Below are 25935 nucleotides of genomic sequence, written 5' to 3' on the forward strand. Positions count from 1 at the left end.
CCCTCTGTTTTTGATAGGTCAATGCAGCAAATGGTTATAAGCTTTAAATCAAGGATGGATCATTGAACGTTTAGAGAATATAAAGACCTTTGATTATCCATCAGAAGTTCCACAGTACAGAGATAATTAAAAAAAGTATATAAACTTCAGGAAGTTTATTTGCCAAGTAACTGAATTCTAAGCATTATTTACTGCACAATATTACCAGAACAAAAAAGTGTCTGCTTTAAAATTGCTTTCCCTGAAAAAAAAGAAATCAGTTCTCAATAGGAAGTCACAGTATAAAAGGGTGTAAGGGTGGGACGTGAATCTAGGCAGTTTAAGTTCACTTTCAAAATACCATCAAATGAGATTTTCTGTGTTTAAATCGACCAGAATAGAATAATTGTTACATGATATTTGATGACAGCTCTGGGATATACAGCCACTAACAACAGACTAAATGACTAACTATTTCCTTCTGGTTGCTACTTCTGGGAGGTGAAAGGTTACTTCTGCATCTATCCAATTTCTTCTCTTGAGACTCCAGAAACAATAAAATTAGTTTGACTGGTCTTGCACCTATGGCTACAAAAATATCTGACTTAGCATCTGCTAATCTGGAAAATTTGGAATTGACATCAGACAAAAAGAAATCTTGGCTAGCAATTTTTGCTGACAATTGAAAGAGATTAAATTTATAAAGCAAAATGTCTCTGTCATATCAGTCTCTGTGAGTTATAGTTGAAAAATACACACATAGTCACTATATTCAAAGAAATGACTTCATTTCAAGAGAATATTTCTAGAAGCTATTCAGGTTTCAGTATTCATAGTGTAGGTATGACAAATTGTTACTGCTCACTAGCAGCCTCAATATATGACAGATACTCCTGTAAAGTCAGTGTTCGTCACCACTTAGCATACACTGGTGTCATATTTTTTATGTCGGAAACAAAGTGATAGTGGCAATGGTCTGACAACTCTCTGTGAACTGCTCTAAACACTGATTACCATGAGCAAGCTAAAAGTAAGCATAGAAAACCCCTGCATTATTTTCTACTAACCTTTTTTTAAGTTTCTAACTGGTGAATCTGTACTGATCACACTATTAACCATTCATAAAGTGCTGAGTGGTTTCCAGTTCTACAGTATCTATTCTGTATTTATCTACAGTAACCCTTTTTAAAATACCCTGAAGCATGTAATGTAAAAAGACAGCAGCTGGAGAAGTCTAGGTTTAATTTAAAAAATACTGGAGTGGACATATTTCTCACTAGAACTAGCTAGACAAAATGATGGGAAAAAAAGGATATCAGAGAACTATGCATTAATATTCTATAACATGTGGAACCTGAGACCTTGATTAACTTTGAGAAACTCCAAGTGCCAAGCCTGCTAGCTTCAGAGAATCACACCATTAGTGCTTTTTTACCATATGTTTTCTTTTGCACTGGGATCAGAGCTAATGCCACTTAGTGATAGGGAACTGGCGGAGCCCTTAGAATATCAATAATTTAATGCATCTGCTGTGGGAGGACAATTTACTTCCATGTTTATACTTGCACAGTACAAATCAAGAGATAGGAACTAAAAATGATACGTGATTCTTAGCCTGTATCACCAGACCATTCAGCTTTAATATTCAGCTTTTTTGCATGAGTGCCTTTTGAGTGATTAGCTGGTACAAGGAAACAGAAATACGTGATGCATTAATCACTCTTGGTGACAGCCTGAGCATGGAGCCTGAAAGTCCTGGGCTTAAAATATGTTGTGCACATGGGTTTTTTTCACAGTTTTCATCTATGCCTTTTCAAATATGGTTGGACTCGATGATCTTACAGTTGGACTCGATGATCTTAAAGGTCTTTTCCAACCTAAATGATTCTATGATTCTAAATAGCCGTAGCAAAGCAGCATGTCCGTGGATGTTAACTGCAAAGCACACACTTGAAGAGGGAAAGCGAATCCAACGCAGAAACATTTTGCACTTACCTCCTCCACAGGACTCTGAACACTCAGTAAAGCCCTCATATTCCCAGTCATAGAGCTCATCAAACTCCTGCAAGCTGCCATAGAGCAGCTCTGTTTCCTCTGGGGTATATTCGGTTGCCTCCCCACCGCAGGGACCGCTGTAACAGGCTCTCTGAGACACAGGTTTGGGACCTTCACATTCATCGATGGGCAAGTCAGCCACAGACTGAGAGAAAGAGAGGAGCACTTGACATTTCACAAGCCGCACCTGGCTGCCCACTCCACAGGTGACACTACAGGTGGACCAAGCCTCAGGAATAAACCTGTGAGAGGAAGAGAGCAAGGCAAGTTATGTCCACAAACAGCCAGGCAAGCAAAAGCAGTATAGTCCTGTCCAGGCCAAATTCTAATGAGAAACAAATGCTTCACCTCATCATAGGGCTATTATGAAATACACATAGAAGCCATGACATATTGTTGGGAGCTCAATGTCAACAGTAGAAGGGCTTTCAAGTACTCATGTGGAGTGTCTCCTTATATCCAGGAAGAAAAATACATGCTTAGAGCACCTGCCTTGATCCTAAAATGTCTCAGTACAAGGCATCCTCTAGTCTCCCAATGTGCATCATGGTCCCAGTAGCTACTTTTTGCTACTATTCAACCTAGATCACCTTTGCCTTAGTTGATATCACAATTATGTCACTAGTAAGTATTGAAGGCTGCTGTTATCAGCTAGTTGCAGTATTACAGGGAAAATAATTTCAGTCATTGTTCCTGTATTGCAGTAACCATTTTTAAGCCTTAATTTGAAGCTATAAAAAAGATAAAGAACCCACCATTTCTTTAGCTGCTTCTTTTTTTTTCCTCTAGCAAATTTAATTTCCCTTCTCATTAAAAAAAACAGTGTTCTATTTCTATTCTGGATTTCTCTAGCTGTTGCTCTTGTCTCACTGATTAGCAACCCTTACACGCTCCAAATTTTTGCCTCTGAAAGTCCATACATACTTATGTATATTTTTATAAAAGCACCTTGCAGCCATCATTACGATAAGCAAAACAGACTGAATATATTTTTTTTTGTTTTCCTCAACAATGTAATAATTTCTTAATTCTTCTGTGTTGTCATGACTTTCTCAACATCTTAAAAAAAACCCAGTGCTGGAAATTGGCCTAGCATTTTCCTCAAAGTAACATCAAGCAGAAGGGTCACATTCAACTCCATACCACATCATTACCATCCTGTTTAAATGTAACACACCTTGTTTTGCTGAGCTCATGCTGATTCCTAAATCTTTCTGGAAACAATGGTTCCAGGGTACTCCATGACCTGCATTACTTATGCTTAGATACCTGATGTTGGTGGTATTAAAGCACTGCAGTAATGAATCCCGGTTATAGGGTGATTCAGATAGCTTTGACTGACTGTCTTGTCTTCTCTATGGGCCATTCTGCCAAACTTTCTGCCATGGGCAAATTCTAAGACAGTGGTTGTAGATATACTTCAAGGGCTAGAACAGAAGAGCGAGTAGTTGGATGTGGCACTGATCCCTTAAGAACGTCGCAGGAACAATCCCTGTGGATAATGCTCTCCCATTAACAGTAAGTGTTTGGGATCTGTCAGCTCTTCCAAACTTCGCAAGTTTTTTTTTAATTGATATTTTTGAGTGCTAATCTAATGAATCGAAAGCTTTTTGTGATAGGGTCAACTGCCTGACAGAAATTTAGGTCTTTCAGCACCTAATCATATGCATTAGCTGAATTTATCAAATAAATCAGAGTTTATGGGATGTATTTTTGATTAAAAGATGGCTGTCACTGACAGTATTCCTCTCTTTTTGGTCTTTATTTAGATAGGCCACACCAGACTTGGACAGCTTTGTCCAGGGCTGAAGGCAATACATGCCTCTGTCTCTTCGATGGTCTAGGGCTACTGGGGGCTATAGGAAGCTCATTTCTCACCTTGAGAATCCCATGAACAATCTGATAGGAAGAAAAAGGAAAATTAGTTTTGTGATCAGCATCTTTGAAAGTTTTGTTACACACTTCTCTTTTTCATCCACCGCCTTTCTCTAGTTGACAAAAGGACTTTCCCTTCACTCTGGCGTTAAAAAAAGAATCCAAAACCAGGAAAGGAACCTGGTGCCCCTGCAGCATGTATGCACTAGGAACCCTGACTGGAACAGCATAGTTTCCTAGAGCAGAGAGTGTGCATGTCTTTACCCACTTTTTGTGGGTGTTTATAATGTCTTGTTGTAAACCTGATATCCACTGCTAGCACTATACACAGGAAATAATAGAAAGGAAAGAAATAGATTGTATGTATTATTGGAACATTTGAAACTGTTTATAATGCTGCTACAAAGACCGCAAGACTTCTTTCTGGAGCAAACCCTTTGAGAAACTAATGATGCAAAGTGATTCCCCACTCTGAGACATTTTATCTTAAAAGATCAGTCTTGTTTCAAAGATGATATCCTTCTTTTTGAAAGGATTATAGTCTTTAACAATACAGGTGGGCCACTCATCTTGTTTTCTCTAAGTCTGTGCAACTGCTATAATACTATTTTGATGTGGAAAATCTCCTGTCACACAGATTAAACAGTCCGTGTCAGCCACTGTGACTTACATATTTTAATTAGTTTAAATGTATAGCTTCTTGACCCAACAAAACTATGAGAAATCTTAATCAGGTTACAAAAAAAAGGCACTGATCTTCATCAGAAGCTGTCTTCCTTATATTTTTTAACATTGTGAATTGCTCTATAACTTTGCTTTGTTGAAGAGCTGCTGTATTCCAAACCAAAAGGGATGATATTTTGTCAGGTATTAAAATTACTCATTTAGAAAAACAGAGATACTTCATATACTCAGAATATTTACACATGATGTATATCACACATACAAACACAGGAACAAAAGAGAGAGGACACAAAAAGGAAGTGAGAACATTATTAAAGCAGACTGGATCCTTTTTGAAATGAAGCTTGATCTACAAATGCCATATATTACATTATTTTACCCTAGTCAGCAACTCATAATGAAAACACTGGAATACCTTCAGGAAATTATATTTTATTCAGCTTTCTAGACCCAATTTCTATATTTTAAGTGATAAATTTGGAAGTGTAATTTAATTCTAGTATAACTGTTGGCTGCTAAAGAGGCTACTGGTAGAACCAATAGAGTTGAAAGCAGAAAAAAAGGAGGAAAAAAACGGGAAAACCCTGCAAACAAAATCTCCATACAGGACTTGTCATGAGATACAGAACATTTATGTAATGTGTATGTATAATATAAATATACAATGGTTCTGAATTTTCCATCATCCTAAAACCAGGAAATTACAAAGGCTTTCAAATATCTTTGTGTGGTCATTAATGATAAATGTTGCCAAATGGTGAGCACAAAACACAAAAAGTATGTGAATAATAAGCAGTCAGTTCCATGAGTCTGAGGTTCTTTTTTCTGCATATAGTGTACCTTCCACTGCACAGCATTGTACTTTTCCGTATGCTGACATCTGAGTCTTCTTTGAAAATGGAAGTAGTGGGATAGATTTACTGAGAAGCAGGTTTTTTAGAAAACAAGAAATGATGGAGGTGTTTAAGTTGTCATTGCATGTTGTTTAATTAAATCCCACTGTAATAATAGTCCCCGTAATAACAACCCTAATAAATAAGACAAAAGCAATAACTAGTTCTAGTAATGTGGCAGTAGTAGCTGTCAGCCAGAACCCAATTGTGCTAATAGCTGTACAAATGAAAAATAAAAAGGTGCCTCTTGGCTCAAAGAGATTTCATAGCTCTTAGCGTACTTCTCAGTGATTAATATGTTGCCTTTGCATCAAAGATCATCTTTTATTCCTCTGCACAGCAGATGTGACTATGCTTCTTCCCCAAAGGAAAAATACGGCAGTAAGTGTGTTCTGAGAGCTCTGATGAATATTTTAAAGAGGAGTCTTTTGCTCCTATTTTAGAGAGATCACTATAAGGTGAGGAAGTGAAAGCTGGAAGGAGGGAAAATCATGACCTTGCTTTGTTATGACTTAAACATGTCTGCTGCTACTCAACTGCTGGAGCACTGACTACATTACAGCACCTAGCTGTGGGACAGCTGAAGGGTTCCTCTGCCTGTCACCTCCCCCCCCCCCCCCCCAACAGGCGTCTCCGTGGGCAGCAGTGCTCTCAAGCTGGAAAAGGAAAAGAGTTGGAATGAAAGGTGGAAAACTCTCCAAAGAAAACTGGGGGTTAACAATGGATAGTGCTTGTACACAAATGCCTATACTTGTTTCTTTGACCTGTGGGCACTTTTATGGTGATGTACCAGCAACCTTTTCCCATTATACGAACACTGTTTTGCAAGAAACAGTGAGTTCTGGATTTAAAAGAGGCATTGTATTTTTCAGTGTTTTTTGTTAGTGGTTGAGGTTTCACAATTCGCACAAGATTGTGTTCAGCTGGAAGGACTATTGTTGCACCATTTGTTACATGCACATTAGCCTACGCTGGGCTGCATAATGTGTTCTAGGAATGGAGGAAAAAAAATGTAATGCCGCTGACATCGATGGACTTCTGCAGGACTTATTCATGTGTGGTACTGAGGTGGTTTTGGCTCATTGCTTTTGTAGTGCACTAAAATAACTGAAAATTTATTTTAAGGAAATTTTAATATGACAGCAAAACCGCCTTACTGTGTTTGTATGTAAAGCACTTAATACAAAATGTTGGTCAAACTGTGAAATGCACAGCAGTGCAGCCTTCAGGCTACACAATCAATGGACCTGCAAGTACAAGTGAATTGCAGTTGTCCACAGAATTTCATCCACACATGAACACTGTGTAGCTACCACTTGCCCAACTCAATTTTGCAAGGACTATTTGCATTTGTAGATATTATTATTGACATTCACACATGAAAATGCTCCTTTCAGACAACAGTGTGTCTAGTGTTTTCAAAAAAACTTCCTCTCTTTAAATTATATAAAGGGAATGTATTTAAAAATCCAGCTTTTGTAGACTAAAATGTGCTACTCAATGATCATCTGCATATAAAGGCAGCAAAAATTATGTCAAAATTGAAGTTGAGAACAGCGATGACAATGGCAGCACTTAGTCTTGGGATAATGATATTTTTTCCTTCAAACTCTGGGCACTGCTAAGGACTGGTGTATATTCCCCTCCATATAGCAACATGTACATAACTGGGGAAGTCAGAAGAAGAGAAACACAGAGTCAATGCTCAATAATGGGAGGCCTTCCACAGTAGGCCATAATGGGTTCAGGGTGAGACCCATGGAGAGCCCTGCTGAGTTTTGTGCAGATGTCCAGTGCACTTGATGTACATAGCCACAGCCTCTTCTGTCTAGGACTTGGGTTCCTACAATGTGTGTTATGAACAAAAAAAGTGTCTATACAGACTGATGTCCTTTGAGCTATGGAGAAAATAGCTTATTTTCTTCACTGCTACTTAATTACATATTGTCCTTAATTTTTATTGTTTAATGCTTTTTTTTAATCCATTGTTGGGTAAATCCATGGTTCAGACAAAGTCTAACATTTTGAGAACTGCACATACCAGTAAGACTGCGTGTTTGAAGGCACAGACACTCATCTATTAAGACATCTAAAATCAGATACTACTGGTGAAATAAAATGCTCAATGGCTTGTTCAAAGGCTTAGAAATTTTCTGTGATAGAATTGGGAACTAAGCTCAGACTTCCAGACTCCTTGTCTTGAGCTGAAATGCAAATCTGTCCTTTTTCTCCAGGAGAGGCCACCTTTCCATAGGTTTTAAGGTGTGGATGACACCACAGGATGCTCACACACAGCACTGGGTAGCTACTGGTGCCATTGTTAGAAGTGAAACAGAGGTCATGACCACGCATCAAAAAAATCTCAGGACTCCATCTGTAAGAGTAATGGCACCAGAGCCAGCTGCATAGGCCCAATTCCAGTCTAAGTGATTACAATCTGTCCCTCTACAGTTTCCCTTCAGTTTAGTTTGAATATGATCTTTTCCTTCAGCTTTGTGTCAATTCATTCTATGCTGTTGGTGCTCTCCATAATTCACCACTGCCTTTCACCACAGGGAAAGATAACTGCTTCTGCCCTGTATAGATATTACACATAAATCCTAAGTAGTGGTGACTGTCTAAAGGGGCTCCTTGGATGAACAGATAGAAATCATTACCTAATGTTAGGCTGCGGCACTGCTGATCTTCCCTATGACCGACCACATATATAGTTTAATTTTTTTGCCATTAGATCTTAATATGGAGAAGTTTCCCTAAACTTCCTTCTTCCTCTTCACTGCATGACACTGAAGTGGACCAGCAACAGCCTAGCAGTTGATAGTATCTGTGTATGTCCTCACTACTTTTTTTGGCAATCTAATAATCATAACATGCTTTTTATTTAAAGTAAAACATTTGTAGGAAGTTTTAAAATTATTTATTAACCTGTGAATCAGGTACAAACATCATGATGGAAACTATTTAACAGGGAAAACCAAAATAAAATAGCTTATGTGTCTTTGAAAACTTAAATAGCTACTGAAAAGTAAGAAAGAGATATTGGGTGACACTGCCACACTGGCCTCTCTGTCCATATCCAGTTCCCTGAGGGCTTTGTCCCCCCCACTGATGCATGTCAGGAATTTCCTTTTGTTTTTTACTGAACCGGCCCCATCACTACGATGGTGCCATCTGGCATCCAGATATTATTGTTTGCCCTCTTCCCCCTCCCGTCCCTCTCCCTTCTTTTTATGGCTAGCACCAGGGTTATTTATGGCAGTATGTTAAAAGCTGGGTATGGTGTTAACAAACAAAAGCATTTTTCAAGAGTTAGAGACAGAAATCTTTTAAACAACCCTCCACCACCCATAAAACCAATCTCATTATACATAGAAAAACCCATGCTTTTTTAATTGTGACTGCTGCTCTTTCTGACTCCGGCTGTCATGCTGTGCTGGTGTAATGAGCTCCAGTGAAAGAGGTCAGACAGAAAGATACTGTGGCTTCTCCCTCAGATAACATATTCCTAAGGCCTAATGAATGGTCACTTCAGAGATGGACAGCAACAGGAGAACAATATGTACGACAACACAAGACAGCAAGGACTTCTCACCTTAAACCTTTGCCCTAACAAAAATTACAGTACTTACCAACATAGAGTATTTCATAGTAGTTCTGTCAGCAATTAATATTTAATTGACCCCATCTAGGGGTGCAGCAGGTCAGACAACACAAACATAACTATTCTCTCTAGTCTTCAAGTGGCTGAACTGGTTATGATTAATTCTTTGAGGAGCAGAACTGACGAAGACCGTTTTAACATGAATTTATATTTGAAGGCTGAGTGCCCAAGTGGATTCTCTGGTATCTCTTCAGGATCAATCTCCTTTAGAAACCTTTCCTTCAACTGGGGAATTGTAGGGTGTCAGTTTTCTACCTAGTCATTTAGTTCAGTGAAACGTGGAAAATACTACCACTGAGTTTCCTGGTGAATATCAACCAAATTTGACAGAGGATAAAATTCTCTGTGATAACTTTATACCTCTGTCAAATTCAGTTAACAGGAATAAATTCAGACATTACTGAGAGAAGAGGAAGGCAACTGACAGATAGACATATACAGACAAAATTAAACTGTAAGACTTGCTTCCTTTAGAAATTCCTGAAGAAATAATTAATGGATGGCACTACACGCAGATGGAATGCACACGTTAGAGAATGATCACAAATTACAGGTGGAAGAACAATGTAAAAAAAAAAGTGTAACTTTATAACTCATAGTATGCAATTTCATAACAAAAATCATATTCAAAAGAAAGTCATAAGTCACAAGACAGCGATACAGAGATTCACAAATATGAGAACTCAATGCATAGAACAAACCCGCTGAAAATTTTCAGCTTTAGCTTTTAAACTTCCAATCAAAAATAAACTTTGAGAAAGACAATAGAGTTGCTTATAGATGGGGTTTGCTTTCTCTGCCTGAAGAATGATAAGGAAGAAAGGGTGACAGTGGCAGGGGAAGAATGGTCTGCTGGCTACAAAGAACAACCCTGTCTGTAGAGGAGAATGGGTGCAATGACTTGGTGGCATAAGAAAGCTCAGGAAGAGCCTCAGATAAAGTGTAGGAAAAGAATGAGTCCTTACTGACATCTGCCCAAGTGCAGTCATGAAATTGGTAATTATTGCATCAATACAGAGCGAATAGGAAAATCATATAAGCATAGCTTGTCTGAAGAAACTTCCATTACTCCAACTTCAAGCAAACATGCTCATGAACACACAACACTGCCTTTTCAGCACCTGGCTTACCGTGCCACTGGAGGCTTTCTGCTGTTCCTCCTGCTCTACAACTGCTCTCCTTCCCGTCCACACTGCCTATCCTCTGCCCCTCGTTCCCTCCCTGCTGAGCAAAGGAGTTGGGTCTCAAAGAAAGCCCATCCTGGCTGCCCAGCTCAACTCCCACCATCAAACCCTGCTCAGTCAGCTCTGCTCTACTGAATCAGAGAAAAAAAAAGGCTTCCTCAGAGGAGGGGAAGCAAGCAACTAGAATTGTTTTTTACTACCCCTTGTATGTTTTCTGAAAGTATTTCCAGCAGAGTAACACACTACAACATGCTTAGGTATAAGACAGTAAGAAGTTGATGGGCATGTTCCAGTAACTCAAATTCACAGTCAGCAAAATAGCTGGCCACATCACATGCTGTCTTACACCAGCTAGTGCTTGATCCAACATTTAAAAACTTTTGACTGTTCCAACCCTCAAATTAGCATGCACCTACACCCTGGACTCATCTTTCATTAGCCAAAATATGTGAGTGATAGCCTGACATCTATCAGCATGGTAGGCCATGGAGTATTACATTGTGTCTCTGCATAGCTGCAGAAACACAGGCCAAAAAGTGCATTATCATGTAATACACCTTGCTTTTCAACTAGTTGGTGTGTTTGAAATCCCTACACAGCTGAATGAGGACAAGTGATGCTATAAAACTGGCATCAAAGTTGATTGTTGATTGTATCTTGGTGAGTTCTGAATGTTTTTTCTCCTTTTTTTATGTCATTACATACAGTTTTTCAGTCTAATAACCAGGACCTAAAATGAATAACTGTTTTAAGTTAGACAGTAATGAAAACCACTGTTAACAGTGAGACACCAAAACCAATTTTATGTGGAAGTTCACCGCTCAAGGTTGCTGTCAACAGATTAGATATTCTGGAACAATATGCAGATGGCTGTTACAGTTTACAGACGGGGAGTGCACGGATGGCCCTTTCAGCACAAGTTTTCTAAGTTTTTATTTGGTCTTTCTGTCTCATGCCTTATCACTAAAAATCATTCCAAACTAAACACAAGGCATGGATATCTCCAAGCTTTGGGAAAGTTTGCATAAAGATCCTGACTTTGTGCCCTTTATTTTTGCTGTTAGTCAACACGTATAAAAATCTATACTTAAGTTTAATTTAATGTCATGTTGATTTCTCATCAGCCTAAAATACAGATTATACATGCTCCCAGAGTCATGTTTTGCAGGGACAAAAAAATGTACAAAATGTCATCCCATGGCAGACTGAACCTAGTCTGGACTGTGTCCCACTGAATTGGTATGTAAGTATCCCACTGGTATCACTGAAATGTTGCATGAGATGGGGTAAAAAGATTAGGATGTCATTGCAGAACAGGGTCTTTATTGCAGCAGAGCAGTGAAAGATGAAGTAAGAAGGTGTCATAGCTGCACTTAAAACATTTTAAAGTTGTTAAACCCCTTTCCCTTTATATCTCTCTAGGTCTGTTTTAATATCACAAGTAATATACCCATAAGGTTTTACAGAATATTTTATTAAAATACACGTCATGATAAACAAAAACCTCTTCATCTTTCCCTGCAGGTTGTGCCTATTCTCTACAAACACCTTCTTGTTAATATTTAAAGCTACTCATATAGATATTGCTTTTTTAATATACTACATTATCTCATATAGATTTACTGTAGAAAAGATATACTCTTTTTCTACAGTACTGTCAACATTGTTCACAAAATTTATCAAAAAATTTCTTAGTGTAAAACATTGCTCCAGATACAACCACATATCAGTATGATTCCTTTTGATAAACTTCCTGATAATATATCTTTTTTTATGTATGCTTCCAGGGGTTATTTACAGTTTGATAAACACACATTTAGCTAAGTGGTTTAGTACAGTCACAAGAAAAGTCACAATAAACTGCAACTTACAATTAAGGATGAGTACGTTCACAAATATTGAATTTTCTAGACTTTGACTCTGCATGAATCAACCTACAAAGTCTATGAAACTCTGGAAGTAGTTAAACATCTCATTATATTACATGTGATAGCTGCTACTAATATATATATACACATATGAATATATGTGTTTGTATATGTGTGTATAAATATGTGTGTTTATACATGTATGTGTGTATATATATGTATTTATGTATACATATGGCAGCTAGATGAAAATAATTTTTATTTTGAGGGCTTTATTATATATGTCTCCAGCTCTGTTTCAATGTTCCAGTTTCAAATGACTAAGTCAGAGTAACCATGCCAAAACTGCAATTATATTGCATAACGAACAATTTTTTTTTAGTCTAATACACAGCTGCAGTTGCAATAAAAAATGCCGTGTGCTCAGCCACGAGGAACTGGATACTGATTAAAGCTGTGTACAGAGGTTACAATTATAGCATGCATTTATCACAGTTCCAGAATAAAAAATCCGAAACATAATCATAACAGTATTTTTAATTTCTCAGCCTCATTGCTAAAGGTTTATATGGTACACCAGTTTTACTGCAGCTTCCTTGAAAAGCAATTTCATTGCAATGAAATTGCAATTTTATGGGGCTAAGGAAGATTAATTATCCATAAATGACAATAAAACTCAATTCTGAATGAAATTCTGAGGGTTTTTTAAAACCACTTAATTTCTCTAACTTCTTCTGCAGTCCTGCTATTAATAAAATGGAGCACATGCAGAAAGTGCTAAACTGTATTTTCAATAGCACTGTGTGAAGGACCTGGCTACACTAGGTCAGATTCATACAGTCAGATTTTCTTGTTGATATATTAAAAAGGCAGGTATGAACCCTAAGTGGAAGTGTTCTTTTCCAGCTTTTTATTATAATATTTTTTCCTTCAGCATTAGCTGTAACTATTTTACGCCCTCCACCTCTTTCTAACTCAATGGTAATTTTTTCACAAAACAGAAAACAAATGAATAGGGAAAGAAAAACCAAAAAGTTACAGTTAAGGGACATAAAGAGTTAATTTTATGTATTTAGGAGGAAAATGTACAGTTTCCATCATTTCAGGCTGCTCTAATGCAAGGGGACTGTCAATGTATGCACGTAGGCCAACCTGCCATCCAAGAGGGCCTGCAGCAGGAGGAAGATCTACTAACGGGGTATCAGGTGCTGACTGAGATCCACCTTGCAAAGGTAGCTGGGCAAAGACCATGAAGTGGCTAGAAAAGCAGGGAGGGAAAAATCCCTGAAAGGATGAGGTAAGTGATGATAAGGCAATCCAAACCACAGAGCTGAGGTTTCTAGTTTATTTTCTGCTAAAGTTAATTAATTTTATTTGCTGCTACTACACTCTTCCTGGGGGGAGAGGCAAGGGGGAATCATCACTGGCTGCCCTGTATTTTACCTCTTACTTCACAGGGGTATTGTGAGAATAAATAAAGGTGCTGAGCTGCAGAGATGCAGCGGTAGTGGGGAACATATAACTATGTAGGTACGCAGACTCTCGCTATAATATTATTGTAAATGACCTTAAATAAAACATGTCTATATTTGCTCAAATTAAATCTGCATTTGCTCTCTTGAATTCTGTCTCTTTATACCTAAGTGTGACACAGCCTTAAGCCCATTGATTTCCACAGGGCTGGGTTTAGCCTTTACACTCTAATGAAAGCCAAATACAATTTCAAGAGACTGTGTTAGTTCAGCGCAAGCCTACATCATGAGAACCTATTGTAAGCAAATTTTTAAGACTTACGATGGTTCTTCAGACACCACTGCTCCTTCCTCCAGCTCTTGAGCCTGCTTATACCATGGCAACTTTGCTTCCACGGGAAGTTTCTCTATGGAACAAACACAAGCATGTGAAAATAGGAAGTAGGCAGTAACGCTGCTATGTGTGCCAGCCTCCCCACTCTCGCCAAGCATGCCTGTGATGCATGTGTGCCTTCATCCACATGGAGGCTCAGCACAAAGAAGAAAAAGAGAGAAAGGAGAGCAGGAGAGAGAGGAAGAAACTCTTTTGTCACCTGGACTACAATGCTTACAAGGTTATATGGCCAGATAGTTCACTGTTGCAGCTAGAAGGGCTATGGCATTCTAAAGCCAGAAAGGCAAATTAAGTCACTTTTCAGACTGTACAACTGGGCTGTAAAAGTAGGCACTTTGGAAAGTATTTTTTGGAGGGAGTCTTGCAAGTGTAACAGGCCTCCATTGACACTGCAAAGGCAAAATGTATAAAATCCCTGTGTTTACTCTTAAATTTTAGAACTTCAGAAGACACATTAAGCTTGGTTTTGATAAATTACGAAAAGGAAGAAAATCCTGATTTGATGAGTGATACCACAGAAAAACAGAGAAACCGTAATAAAATGGCCCAGCTATACTCTTCAACTTTATCAGTTCATCATCTATGTGGATTTAAAAAAAACGAGCTTGATACTTTTTCTGTCATTTCTGATGGAAAACAGTAGAGCTGCTTTTCTTCCCTTCCAGGATGTGTGCGCAGCGTAATGAGCTGCTCTGCTCTGGGGAGTGCAGAGCCATGCCGCTTTGTGAGCCAAACTCTGCTTTCATGCGGTGTCAAAGTGGAGTATTTCAGCTGAAGGCGGTGGAGCTGTTTTAGCTCTACAGGGGTATAAAGCAAGAGCAAATTTGGCACTATAATTTGAGAAGGAGCTCTGCATTTCAACAAAACATTCTAGGCTAGGATCAGGGGAAAAAACACAAATAAAAGGGAGTGAGACTCAGACCACTGAGGAGAACCAGGGCCAGACCTATTTGCCACTCACAAATCACCTAAGCCTTTCGGGTTTATGTAATGCACGGATTTGTACTCGCCAAGGGAGCAGATTAATGTAATTCAGAATAGTCAGGAATTTTCTGTGACTCTGTTGTGCACAACAGTGAACCTTTCAAATACGCACACGAAATTTCCCATCTGTCAGTTGTGTCATAGAAGAACAACAACTTACAACTTGATTTCACAGCTACTGCAACTTTAGTCAAGCAAATTTCCTTGGAGCAAGTTATTAACTGGGGAAAAAAGGGAGAGTAATAGAGTTACTATGCCTCTCTCTTAGAAATATCTTGCCAAGCTCTTACTCTAACATATTTCTTAGTGCCATTTAAGGATGAATATTTGCCAGCACAGCTCTTAGTTTAATCTATATTTTACCGCATTTGTTATCCAAAATATGTAGGAGATATTTCTATTTATATGTTCTGCAGCTTGTTTTATGGGTTTTGGAAAGCCAGATCTTACTTCTGTGCTTTTTTGCTTGGACGCAAGTGCTTGTAAAAAGCAAAAACTCTTGTGTACCATTGCCTGTTATGTGACTTTTTAAATAACTTTTCTTTTTTAGAGGTGTAGTTAATTATCATCTGCACTGTAAAATTTGTTAGAGGATTAGAAATGTTGATGTTGTACAGTGTGCTTTGACAAAAAAAAAAAGAATAAAAAGCACTCCTAACATAAGCTAAGGAGGAATTTTTATCTTTGGAGATTAAAATAAAACCTCTCCTTTTATAAAACAGTGCCAGTAAAAACACTTAAATCCTATATTATACAGAAAGTTGTATTAGATGAATACACCTTCTCTATTAAAACTGAAAATCATTACTTAATCTAGGGATATCCTATTTTTTCCCATTATTGGTGTAAGATGAAGTGCCTCAGTGCTTGAATAAACTAAAATAAAACAGGTTACATGAACTATTTGCATTCTATTTCTGTTTAGCACAGTGTGTTAAAAGAAGAGGGAATTCCACATTTTTTTGTCTTGCTGCTTCAGTCAGCTAGGAAGATTGTTTTTCTGCTTTATGTTAATCCAGCTCCAGAAGGAAAAAGCAAGCTAAGATCAAAACATTCAATAGAGCAGAGGTACATTGCTACCCCTACTGCTCTAAAGCTCTAACTTTAGATTTGTGAAATAAAAAGGACAAACTTCCAGCACATAAATAGAATAACGTGGATTGGAAGAGATGTCTGGATATCATCTGGTCCAACTCTTTTCTGAAAGCATGATTCAGCCTTCAGGGACATGGGTCTTCAAACATTACCACTTGCATTATGGAGGGAGAACTGTGAAAGCATTGCAGAATGAAGATGAAGAGAAAATTAAACCCAAGCAAAACAGTATGCTTCATGTAGGACTTTCGTAGGTTTATCCAGGGTAAAGATGCCACTCTGTTGCAAGGGTGGGCTTCCAGCAAACCGCAAGTCACTTTGTTCCCAGACAAGTCCCATTGGAAGAGACTTCTTGACAGATACAGGCAAGAAAAGCTTTCCTAGCTGGTCTTGCACCCTCCTCGGGTTCCCTAGGCACAAGTCAGTCATGGGTGGTTTGCAACACCTGATGTTTTGGTGTCTTACTGCACTTTGCTTACACTGTATGCTGCAGGCAGACAGGATCTTGCTTTACCTGTGCTCTGAACGCCATAAACAGATAAAGTCCCATAAAAGCAGCTGACTAACTGAGCCCAAACCCACTGAATCTCCGTATGAGGCTCAGAGTCATGCTAACACAGTCACAGAGCCTTTTTTTTTCCATCTTGGAAGGTGGATGGAGTGAGATCATGTCAGCCAGCAAAATACAGTGCAAACATACCCATTGCTCCCCAGAAGCCCTGTGTCTCGGTTTTGCCACTTTGGTGGCTGGCAGACACAGTGAATTCTCATGGTCCAGATAAACTGGAATCTTGAAACTTGGCAAGTGTGCCCATCATCGTCCACTGAGTGCAGAAATTAAAATTCCAAATTTCTCTGTTCCATCTTGGATCAGCATGAGGTCATGGGTCACTCTTACTTCACAGGGCTTCATAATAAGTGCTCTTAATATGTATCAGGATAGCAATTCATTTTTTAAAAGGAATTGATTTCTTCTTATGGTAGAGTTTAAGTCTCTAGTTTAGGGAAATTAAGTTCACCTGCACTGCTGTAGCCCAGAAGTTTCCGTAAGTTAGTCAGCATACAGACACAGAGGTTGTATCGATAAAGCTGTATACATGCACAAACACATGCACGCTCATATACCTGTCGAAATGGTCAAATATCTGTGTCTGCTGCACCTGGCCACTGCCCATTAATCCAATCCAGTCTCCAGGACTTTTTCTAACATTCCCACCCCATAAGAACCTCCAAACAGCTGCAGAAATATTTTCTCCTTCTCTCAACAAAATGTGGGGGATTTACCCCAGTATCACTCTCTGTGTGAGGCCCAAGTCAAGAAACATTTCTATACAAATTGTGAGTATTCTGTGCTATAAGGTGCTTCAAGTCTAACAGTCTGCCAAATTTTGCAGCCTTGCTAGTAAGAGGAACTTCATGTTGGGATATACAATGCTTGCTTCTGACTTATTTCAGGGTCCAAGTTATGAACAGGCACTTTAAAATTATGGTTACATTTATCTACCATAAATATTATTTATATATTTAATTCCTTTTAAAATACAGGGCAAATTTAGCCCAGACACAATCAGTGAGGTCAAACCTGCTTACACTATGATCAAATTTACATTTATATTGTTTGGTCTGCCGGACCACAAATTAACAGTAAAAACCCCAGAGCTTGTAAGAAAGAGGAAGGGGCCAGCATTCACTCCAAGTTGCTAGCAGGCAAACTGGAATAGGAATGGCAGGCCTTAAAGGTGCAAATTCACAACTCAGTGCAGGTGGAAACAGTGCTACCAGCAACAAAACAAAACTGCTCAACATGGAAGAGCTCTGAAAAATTTATGAGAACTCTTCTGCCTCATTACCTTTGGGTTTGTAGCAAGGAGTGGGTACAATGCATTCCTCTTTTATGTGTGGCTTTGTTTTAGGACTACAGCCTCCTGTATGTATCCCCCTGTGATCAATGCAAAGGACCACACGGTATCTGAGTCCTTGTCCACAGGTCACAGTGCACTGGGGAAGAAAAAAGAAAAAAAAAAAAGATGCATCACAGGAATGATAAATAAAAGGGGAATATGCAGGAGAAGTATGTGTACATCAGAGAGCAAAACATGATGCAGAAACGCCCAACCCTGAACATAAATTATTCATAATATTTGGTAGTTATGGATAAGGTATAAATTGACAGAAATTTTTTCCTTTTTGCTCTGCACATTTACTTGGTTTGGACATTTTGCCACTGGATTTCTCTTGCAGTGTCACTCTCCCAGCATTGGCTACTTGGCTTGTGGCCATCTGTCCCATGCTGGATATGCTCAGTAACACCCTGTCAGTTTCGTCTGGAGCCACTCTGCTTTGCTCGGACAAAGTACTGGGGCTTATGGGTTAACAGGGGTGACACTCGGCTATTTTGGAATATGGCACCAAACAGAATGGGAAACTATTTGGGCTTTCTTCCCTCAGACACTTTCTTAAGTCTTTTTTTCATTTATTTTTGGTAAGGTACATCAATTTTTCCCCCTGTACAGATTATTTCAGAAGTGGTTGCACAGGAGAGGATCAAAACTACCAACCAGTGGGGAGGGCTATGGATACTGCCAATATTACTTTGCTCTTGGATAGCAGCTTTCATCTGGAAATCACTAAACACTTTGCAATCAGTCAAGAACACCTCACCTGTGGGTGAGCTGGCTTAGCTTCTAAAACCCATTTTACTTTTTGAGAAACTGAGGTGGTGAGAAACTACATTTGAGATTAAGTCTTTATGTACAAAAACAAAGTACTTTTCTATTTTTGTGGAAAGACATTTCAAAGACATTTACTTTTGTACAGAAGGAAAGGTGAGTCAGGAACAGACAACTACAAGCATCAAAGAGCAGAGTCATTTATGACTTTACGTATTTCTAGAAATTTCTCAGCAATTCATGATATTCAATTTATGGCTGAAACGTTGTAATAAAGATGTGCCATTACATGCTTACTGGGGTTTTTTTGTGCATTTCATTTATGTTTCCAGTCTATTATTAGTAGAAGGTCACTAATTAACATTACAGATCTGATTTATTTTTCCATCATTTGCCTAATCATGTTAATCTTATGAATACATTATTCCTGAGTATTTACTTTGCAGTTAGACAAACAGCATAATTTAAAACAGAGGTCATGGTAATAAGGAAAGAAAGTAGTGAATGTTCCTACTTCCACAAGTTAACTAAACTGTAATTTAAGTTATATTCCTAGTGCGGTAAATACAAAACCAACAAAGCTAAGCTGATTACCGGGGACCACTCCTGAGCAAGCCACTTTGGGCAGTCAAATATATTGCAAGGCTGGACAACAGGCATCTTTGGAGTATACATGCATTTCCATTCTTCCACAGGGCTGATATGCCCCTGAATGTCTTCTTCCACACATGAGACGCTGCGGCTTTGAATACCCCCTCCACAGGATGAGGAACAGGCAGTCCAGGGTGTACTTTCCCATCTGGGGAAAAAAAAGCCCAAAACAGAGAGGCATCAGGAAAAGGCACCCCTGCTGCCCCCCCCCCCCCCCCCCCAATGCATAAACTGCTATCTGCAGGAGGGGGTTTTTTCTGATTACTGTCAGTAAAAATTAATCACAGATATATTTTCATAAATGGCCGTAACAGCAAAGCACTCTCATGGCTGCTGTCTTTAAGTCATAAATTAGTAATATGAAATCTCCTCTCTCCCATTAATCCAGTGACTACAACCACAGAAACTCTAAATACTTTTAACTTAATTCCTTTTATTTAATTGACGGGATTATCATATCTTCACAATTTGTCATGTTCTGAGGAATCTTTGTCACAAATCACTGGAAGCTCAGTGTGCTCTGATGCTGATGCTTCTTTTGAAAGAACATACAGGGAAACAGCAGTGTTTCTTTCCAGGGAAACAACTGAGTCGAGGAAAAAAAAGAAGATGGGAGGAAATTACCAAAACGAAGACATGACTATACTGATAGGATACACGGCCTCTGATGGATAAACCACATGGGCCTTGTTTCCTTACAGTTGAGGCAGTGAGAGGAACTGAGAAACCATCTTTTCTCTACAGGTGCCATTTGAGAATGTAATGACAAATCCACAAAACAATACGTATGCATACTTAGGAGAATAATTCTTTTTTTACAGTGGTGCATATACATTAATGTATGTATTGTTTTATATGTGTATACATGTCTGTCCACATAAAATAGTCTGGTATTTTCTCTTTTATATTCAAGCCATTGTCACAGAGAAGATCCGGGACCATTATCATGATCCAGTGTGGCTATTCCTCTATAATCCTGTGCATGCCTTGATGGTATAAAAGTGTGCATGTTCTATCTACCTGGAAACATTTCAAATTTTTTTTTTTTCCAAAGGCAAATGTTCTTTCGATAAGGACATTAGAAATAAAGTTTGAAACAATGATTTTGGTCATAAGTTTTCATTTTCTGACTTAAAACAATTGTTTTTGTGGACTCCCCCCCACCTGTTTCCTCTTTCAGGCAAGAGGGAAAAAAAGTGAAACATGAGGATTTTTTCCCCCACTTAAAACAAAGGAATTATTTTTATTAAGTAACAATGACAGGATCACCAAGATTGTTAAGCAGTATGAAAAATGCTTATCTTTCCTTCTGATTTTTCATCATATCAACCCATCTTTTTCTCATCAGCTCCGGTACATGTAAGCACTACTCACACTTGGCTACGGGCTGAAAGTGCCATAAAACTCAATGTGAAATAGCTTGTGTTAATAACTGTTTATGAATGATAAAGCCACTGATTAATTCTACGACTTATCACTAAGAAGTGGTGAAACCATGTTTACATCATGCCATATCCATCATCGTGTGCTCAGCATAAGCCACGTATGTCACGAACGGGTAATTTTGGCAATGTTTTTAGTTCAAATGTGTTACCTGTGGCTCTGCTGAACAAGTTTCCCAGCATACAGGTAAGGTTTCTCACTACCACAAATCTAAATGAAGAGGCCTCAAACTGAAACTCATGAACAGCAGAAAATGGTGCAGCCAGCCTGAGCCAGCTTTTCCCAGGCATAAAAAGCGATGGCACCAGGGAACTCCCTGGAGTCTTTGGGACAAGTTTCCAGATGCCTTAGGCAACCTCAGCAATACCAAGCAGCTTAAATCTAGGCAAGCAGTTTGATCCTCAGGTTTTGTATGAGTGTAAGATAGGAAGGTGAAGTTTCTCTGTTGCACAGCTCTTAAAAAACAGGTATCACCGCTCCTTTCAAGGTACAAAGGGTGCAACATTGACCGAGAATTTGTGAAAGGAATTGGTGGTGCATTAAAAGTAAGCACTATATCTGCTGAACCATACCTTTCCCTCTTTGTGATAAAATTCAAGGCTGAGGGATTGCAGTAGGGAAATCTTGCAAAGATGCCTTCCCAGATTTGCTCTCCACTTCTCCTGGAGTGTTTGTCGCTCTCCTCTGTCCCTAGTATTAGGTGCCAGTCTCAGACAGGTAATGCAACCAGGACCTCTCTGGTTTGGTTAGGTTTTTTTTGGTTTGGGGTTTTTTTTTTTCGTAAACTCTACAGGTTCAGAGGAAAGACATTTTTTATCCCCCTGACTTGGCCCTGTCTCATGCCAGCCTCGTGGTCTGTTCAGTTTCTGCTGCCTCTGAGGTTTGGAGAAGAGACATATGGCTGTCTTCCCTCTCGGGGCGAGGGAGGAAGATCTGAGCCCTGTCCGTGGGTTCATAGGAGCACATGTGGGAGTCGGGGAGAGGGAGAGGGGAAGCAGCAGCGAAACAGCAGAGGGAAAATGTGGGGCAGAGGTCCCAGCCAGCAGTTGCAGCCTGAACAATCGATGGGGGGGGGGGTTCAAGGAGAATAGTGCTGCTGGGAGAGTGGATGTAAAGGGACTGTTAGGGGGTGAGACCATAATCCAGAACAGCTTCAGAAACAGTCTCAGCCTTTTGATCATTTTCAGGGAATGATTTTTTTTTTTTTTTTTTTTTGCTTTCAGTGTTACTGAAAGCCAAATACCTCAGGGTATTTTGATCCTTTACTTTGGATTTTCTTCAGCAGTAAAAAAGCCTCTGCCTAGCTGCCAGGTCAGGATGCTTTTTCCTTAAATACAGTCACTCCACTGTTAACTACTGCTGAATCATCCTCTGATATAAAATTGTTCTCCGTCTTTTGTCAATGTACATGTCCTTTGCACACAATTGAAATAAAATCTGTTTTATTCAAAGCTAGAATGTTAAACTCTGTATCAATATTTTAGCTTCTATATTCCTTACTAATAGAGGTTTAATTTTTGAGGTTAGGAGGTATATATGTGGGGTTTTTTTAAATAAAGAACAGAGAAAAGTGTTTTCCAGAAAAAAGGAGTTAGATGCAGGGATGTATTTTATAAGTGTATCTCACGAATATTTGGTGATAATGACTGTGTGTACATAACCATAAGCACTTAGCTAGGAAAAGCTGAATCCAAATGACATAGATCATTGATAAAGGATGTCAACATGAATGGCAGCCACAATGCTTGTCAAATAAGCTGCTCTCCTCCTTGTCTTCTCACTCACAGTTTGGTGTGGGTCCATGATTTGGCTGGAGACTCTGTTGAATGTGAATGCACTGGGCTTGCACACTGATGCTGAAAGCTCTCTGCATTAGGCTTCACCATGGTTTGAGGGAGGTCGTTTCCTCACCAGGATGAGACTAAGAAGTTGTCTAGGGGGTTCTTTCTGTGATTTCATACTCCATGACACAATAAATTAATGAAGAAGAAAACACAGCACAATACTATTGCATGTCCAGGCAATATTTCAAAACCAAAAGGTTATTATCCTTCAGCTACCAAACATTTTTATCAGCATCAGTCTTACTCGCTGCTTTAAGACTAATTACTCGTGATTATTTCCATGAGAATCTCAAGTCTTACATTAAAGACATTTTAATTGTGAGATAATTAATAATACAAATCAGGCCTCGATCCTATTCCTGCCCCTGATCTCTGATTTCTTAGAAAAGCCAATGGATTAATGCCCTTGGGGAAGGCATTAGCATGGGTTTGCAGGATTAGAGCACAGAACTAATACTGTCTTAAACACAAAATCTCACAATTTATAAGCATGCAAGAAGTAGCACTGCTGGAGAGAGAGAGGAAGTCTGATGGTTCATTACAAAGCCACAGGTTATAGTCCTGCTCAGAGATGACTAAAGGGAAGAAAAAGGAAAGGTGTGAGAGAAAAGGGGAGGTGGGGGTGGGGGTTAAGGAAAAAGGGAAAGACATGGACCACACACTTAATAAGTCTGCATTGCTGCTTCAGCCAGAATATCGTTTCAGTTCTGCATCAACAGAATTTATAACAACAGGTTAGCACTTGAACATCTCTAGGTCAATCTGCGGGAGTTCAGAGCAAGAGAAAAGCAGCATCTGTTAACTTAGTTTGAGAGCAAAGCAGAAATGCAGAGAAGAGGAAAAAAAGAAGCAAATGCATTTGTTAATCCTAGCATCTGCTTGACTGTTTTACGTACCGAGGAAGGGGATGGTAGAGGTCATAGGGCATGATCTGCTTGTATCCATCACTGTTAGGAACAATAATGCCAACCCTCTGAGTAGAAGGTACACATAATAAAATAAACACTAAATGATTACATTATACAACTTTTTTTACACAATATTACAAAAAAGCCCCAAACAAACAAGATATTTTACCTAAGTTGCTACCACATTTAAAACAAAACTTATGGTTCCATCCTACAGTTTCTGACTCATTCAAAGAATAAACCACTGATTACTACTTTATTCTTATGACTATATTACTCTTTGACTAAGAAGCAATCCATTACCACAAGTGATCCAATGAGTTGTCCAAATATTATTTAAATTTATGAGGTTACTATCTGCCATTAAAAATTTTTTTTTTCTACACTTAATACTTTCTTGGAGCTTGGATCCAAAGTCACTGAAGACAGTAGGGGAACTTCTATCTGCTTCAGAGAGCTCTAGATCAAACCCTTTTTTAAACTATCGTATGGTTGTTTCTGCCCTTCGGACAAAATGTCTGCTTTTTACAGGGGCTGGGATTAGAAATTTGGGGAATCCCAGTGCAAGAATTCAAATCTGCAATTCCTGTGTCTCCACCTTAAATCAGTCCAATTTCATTCATCTTCAGAACCTGCCTCCTTATTTGGGTTTTTCTGGAAGAAAGAAGGAGCTGGAGAGAAGAGTAACATGTCAGGTTGGTTTTTTGTTTGTTTATTTGTTTTTGGTGTTGTCATGACTGGTTGGCTTGGTTTGCTGTAGTGTTATTGGTATAATATCTAAATAATATAACATCTAAAGGTTATAGAAGGCAATAGTGTAGATCAAAACTAGTAATTATCTGAACCTTTATTGTGCCAGTTATGTGTGAGATGGATGTCACTTGACTTGTTGGCAACTACAGGGTCTCACTGAGTTGCTAGTCTGGAATTTCATCTTTTGTCTGCACTTTTTATAGATTCTGACTCAGAGTTACTCTACCCATGTTGTCTCCCAATTATCAGGCATATCTGTTAACATCAAATAGATGATCCCAGAGCACCTCATCTATCAGTTTCATCAAAGTCACTGTGCAACAGGGGACTTGGATGGGGCAGGTGAGCAGAACCATCAAAGAGTGAATGCTAATTGCATTAAAATAGAAAGTGTGTCCCTACCCAAGTTATGGAGAGAGGAAACTGACTGAAAATAATGAAGGTGGGTTTTGAGAGCCTTATACAGATGAGAGGTGCTAGGTATGCTGCTACAGATTTCTGCAAGGGGGAAGGAGCAAAGGAGGGGGAAGGGAGAAAGTATTCTTCAACACAGTTCACTGAAAAATGCTGTAAGCATTCAAAGGAGTCTTGTCATGCTAAGGCTAAAGGGGTCTATTCTCCTTTCAGTCAACAGGGTTTTTATGTGCATAACTTGTCCACGATAGGAGAATGGATCCCATTGTGTTTTCACAGCGAGGAGTCAGCACCAGGTCAGCGTGCTGGAATTTTCCAGCTAAAGCGCGGGAAGACGCTGGAGCCCTGGGAGTGTGTGATGGGGACTAGACAGCTCCCTCTAAGATTAGGAGCTTCTGCAGTCACAGGAGTCCTCTGCGTGAGTGTGCATATTTGCATCTTCAGAGAGCTGCCTGTCTCCACAAAAATCTAAAAATCTAGGAGAAAATCTGGCACTGGGAAACTTTGGAAAAGACAAATGGGTCATTTAGAGCATGGCCAATGAACAAGTCTTTTCAGACTTAGCTTGATGGGTAAATGCCTGGAGACGTTTGAGAAATTCTATACTAGTATTTTAAGAAGACGGAAGGGGACTTTTCCTGAGGTTTTTTTTGCTCATGCTTTTGGGAATCTCTGCTGTTTTCCTGACTGCTCTACCACTGCTGCTGAAGTTCCACTCTGAAGCCTTTTGCACTTTCCAGCTCGTCAGCTTGCTGAGGAGCGGTTGGAAAAAAGGTTAATATACCAAGTTCAGAAATGAAATAATTATACTATAAAAGCATCTAGTGCCTAAGAAAGAAACAGATTTAAAAACATTTCTCACTCACTGCAGTGAGAAATGTTTTCTTTCTAATAAACATGATCTGTATCTATAATCCAGGTCTATCTGCATTAGAATGCATAATATCCAAGGCCATTCCAATGGAAATAACTGTACCACATCCAAACACTGTTATGAAGATTAAATAACATTTACAAAGCACTAGATTAATATTGTCATTGGAAAGGTTTGACCCTCAAAGAATTTTGCATACATAAATTGCATTTCTGTAAATGGTATAGAGCTCCAC

At 38.9% G+C, this 25935-nt stretch overlaps 1 protein-coding gene across 1 annotated transcript in view; it reads right to left on the reverse strand.

The window, feature by feature from the left end:
- ADAMTSL1 (ADAMTS like 1) overlaps window positions 1-25935 on the reverse strand; it is a 458108-nt gene that overhangs the window by 76310 nt on the left and 355863 nt on the right. The window contains exons 11-15 of the mRNA XM_050913597.1: window positions 23648-23698; window positions 19408-19612; window positions 17995-18142; window positions 13994-14078; window positions 1975-2276 (exon numbers count right to left, since the gene is read on the reverse strand). Coding sequence (XP_050769554.1) covers window positions 1975-2276; window positions 13994-14078; window positions 17995-18142; window positions 19408-19612; window positions 23648-23698 — 791 coding nt within the window. The remainder of the gene's footprint in view (window positions 1-1974; window positions 2277-13993; window positions 14079-17994; window positions 18143-19407; window positions 19613-23647; window positions 23699-25935) is intronic.

Source organism: Gymnogyps californianus, chromosome Z (genome assembly GCF_018139145.2).
Source record: "Gymnogyps californianus isolate 813 chromosome Z, ASM1813914v2, whole genome shotgun sequence".
NCBI lineage: Eukaryota > Metazoa > Chordata > Aves > Accipitriformes > Cathartidae > Gymnogyps > Gymnogyps californianus.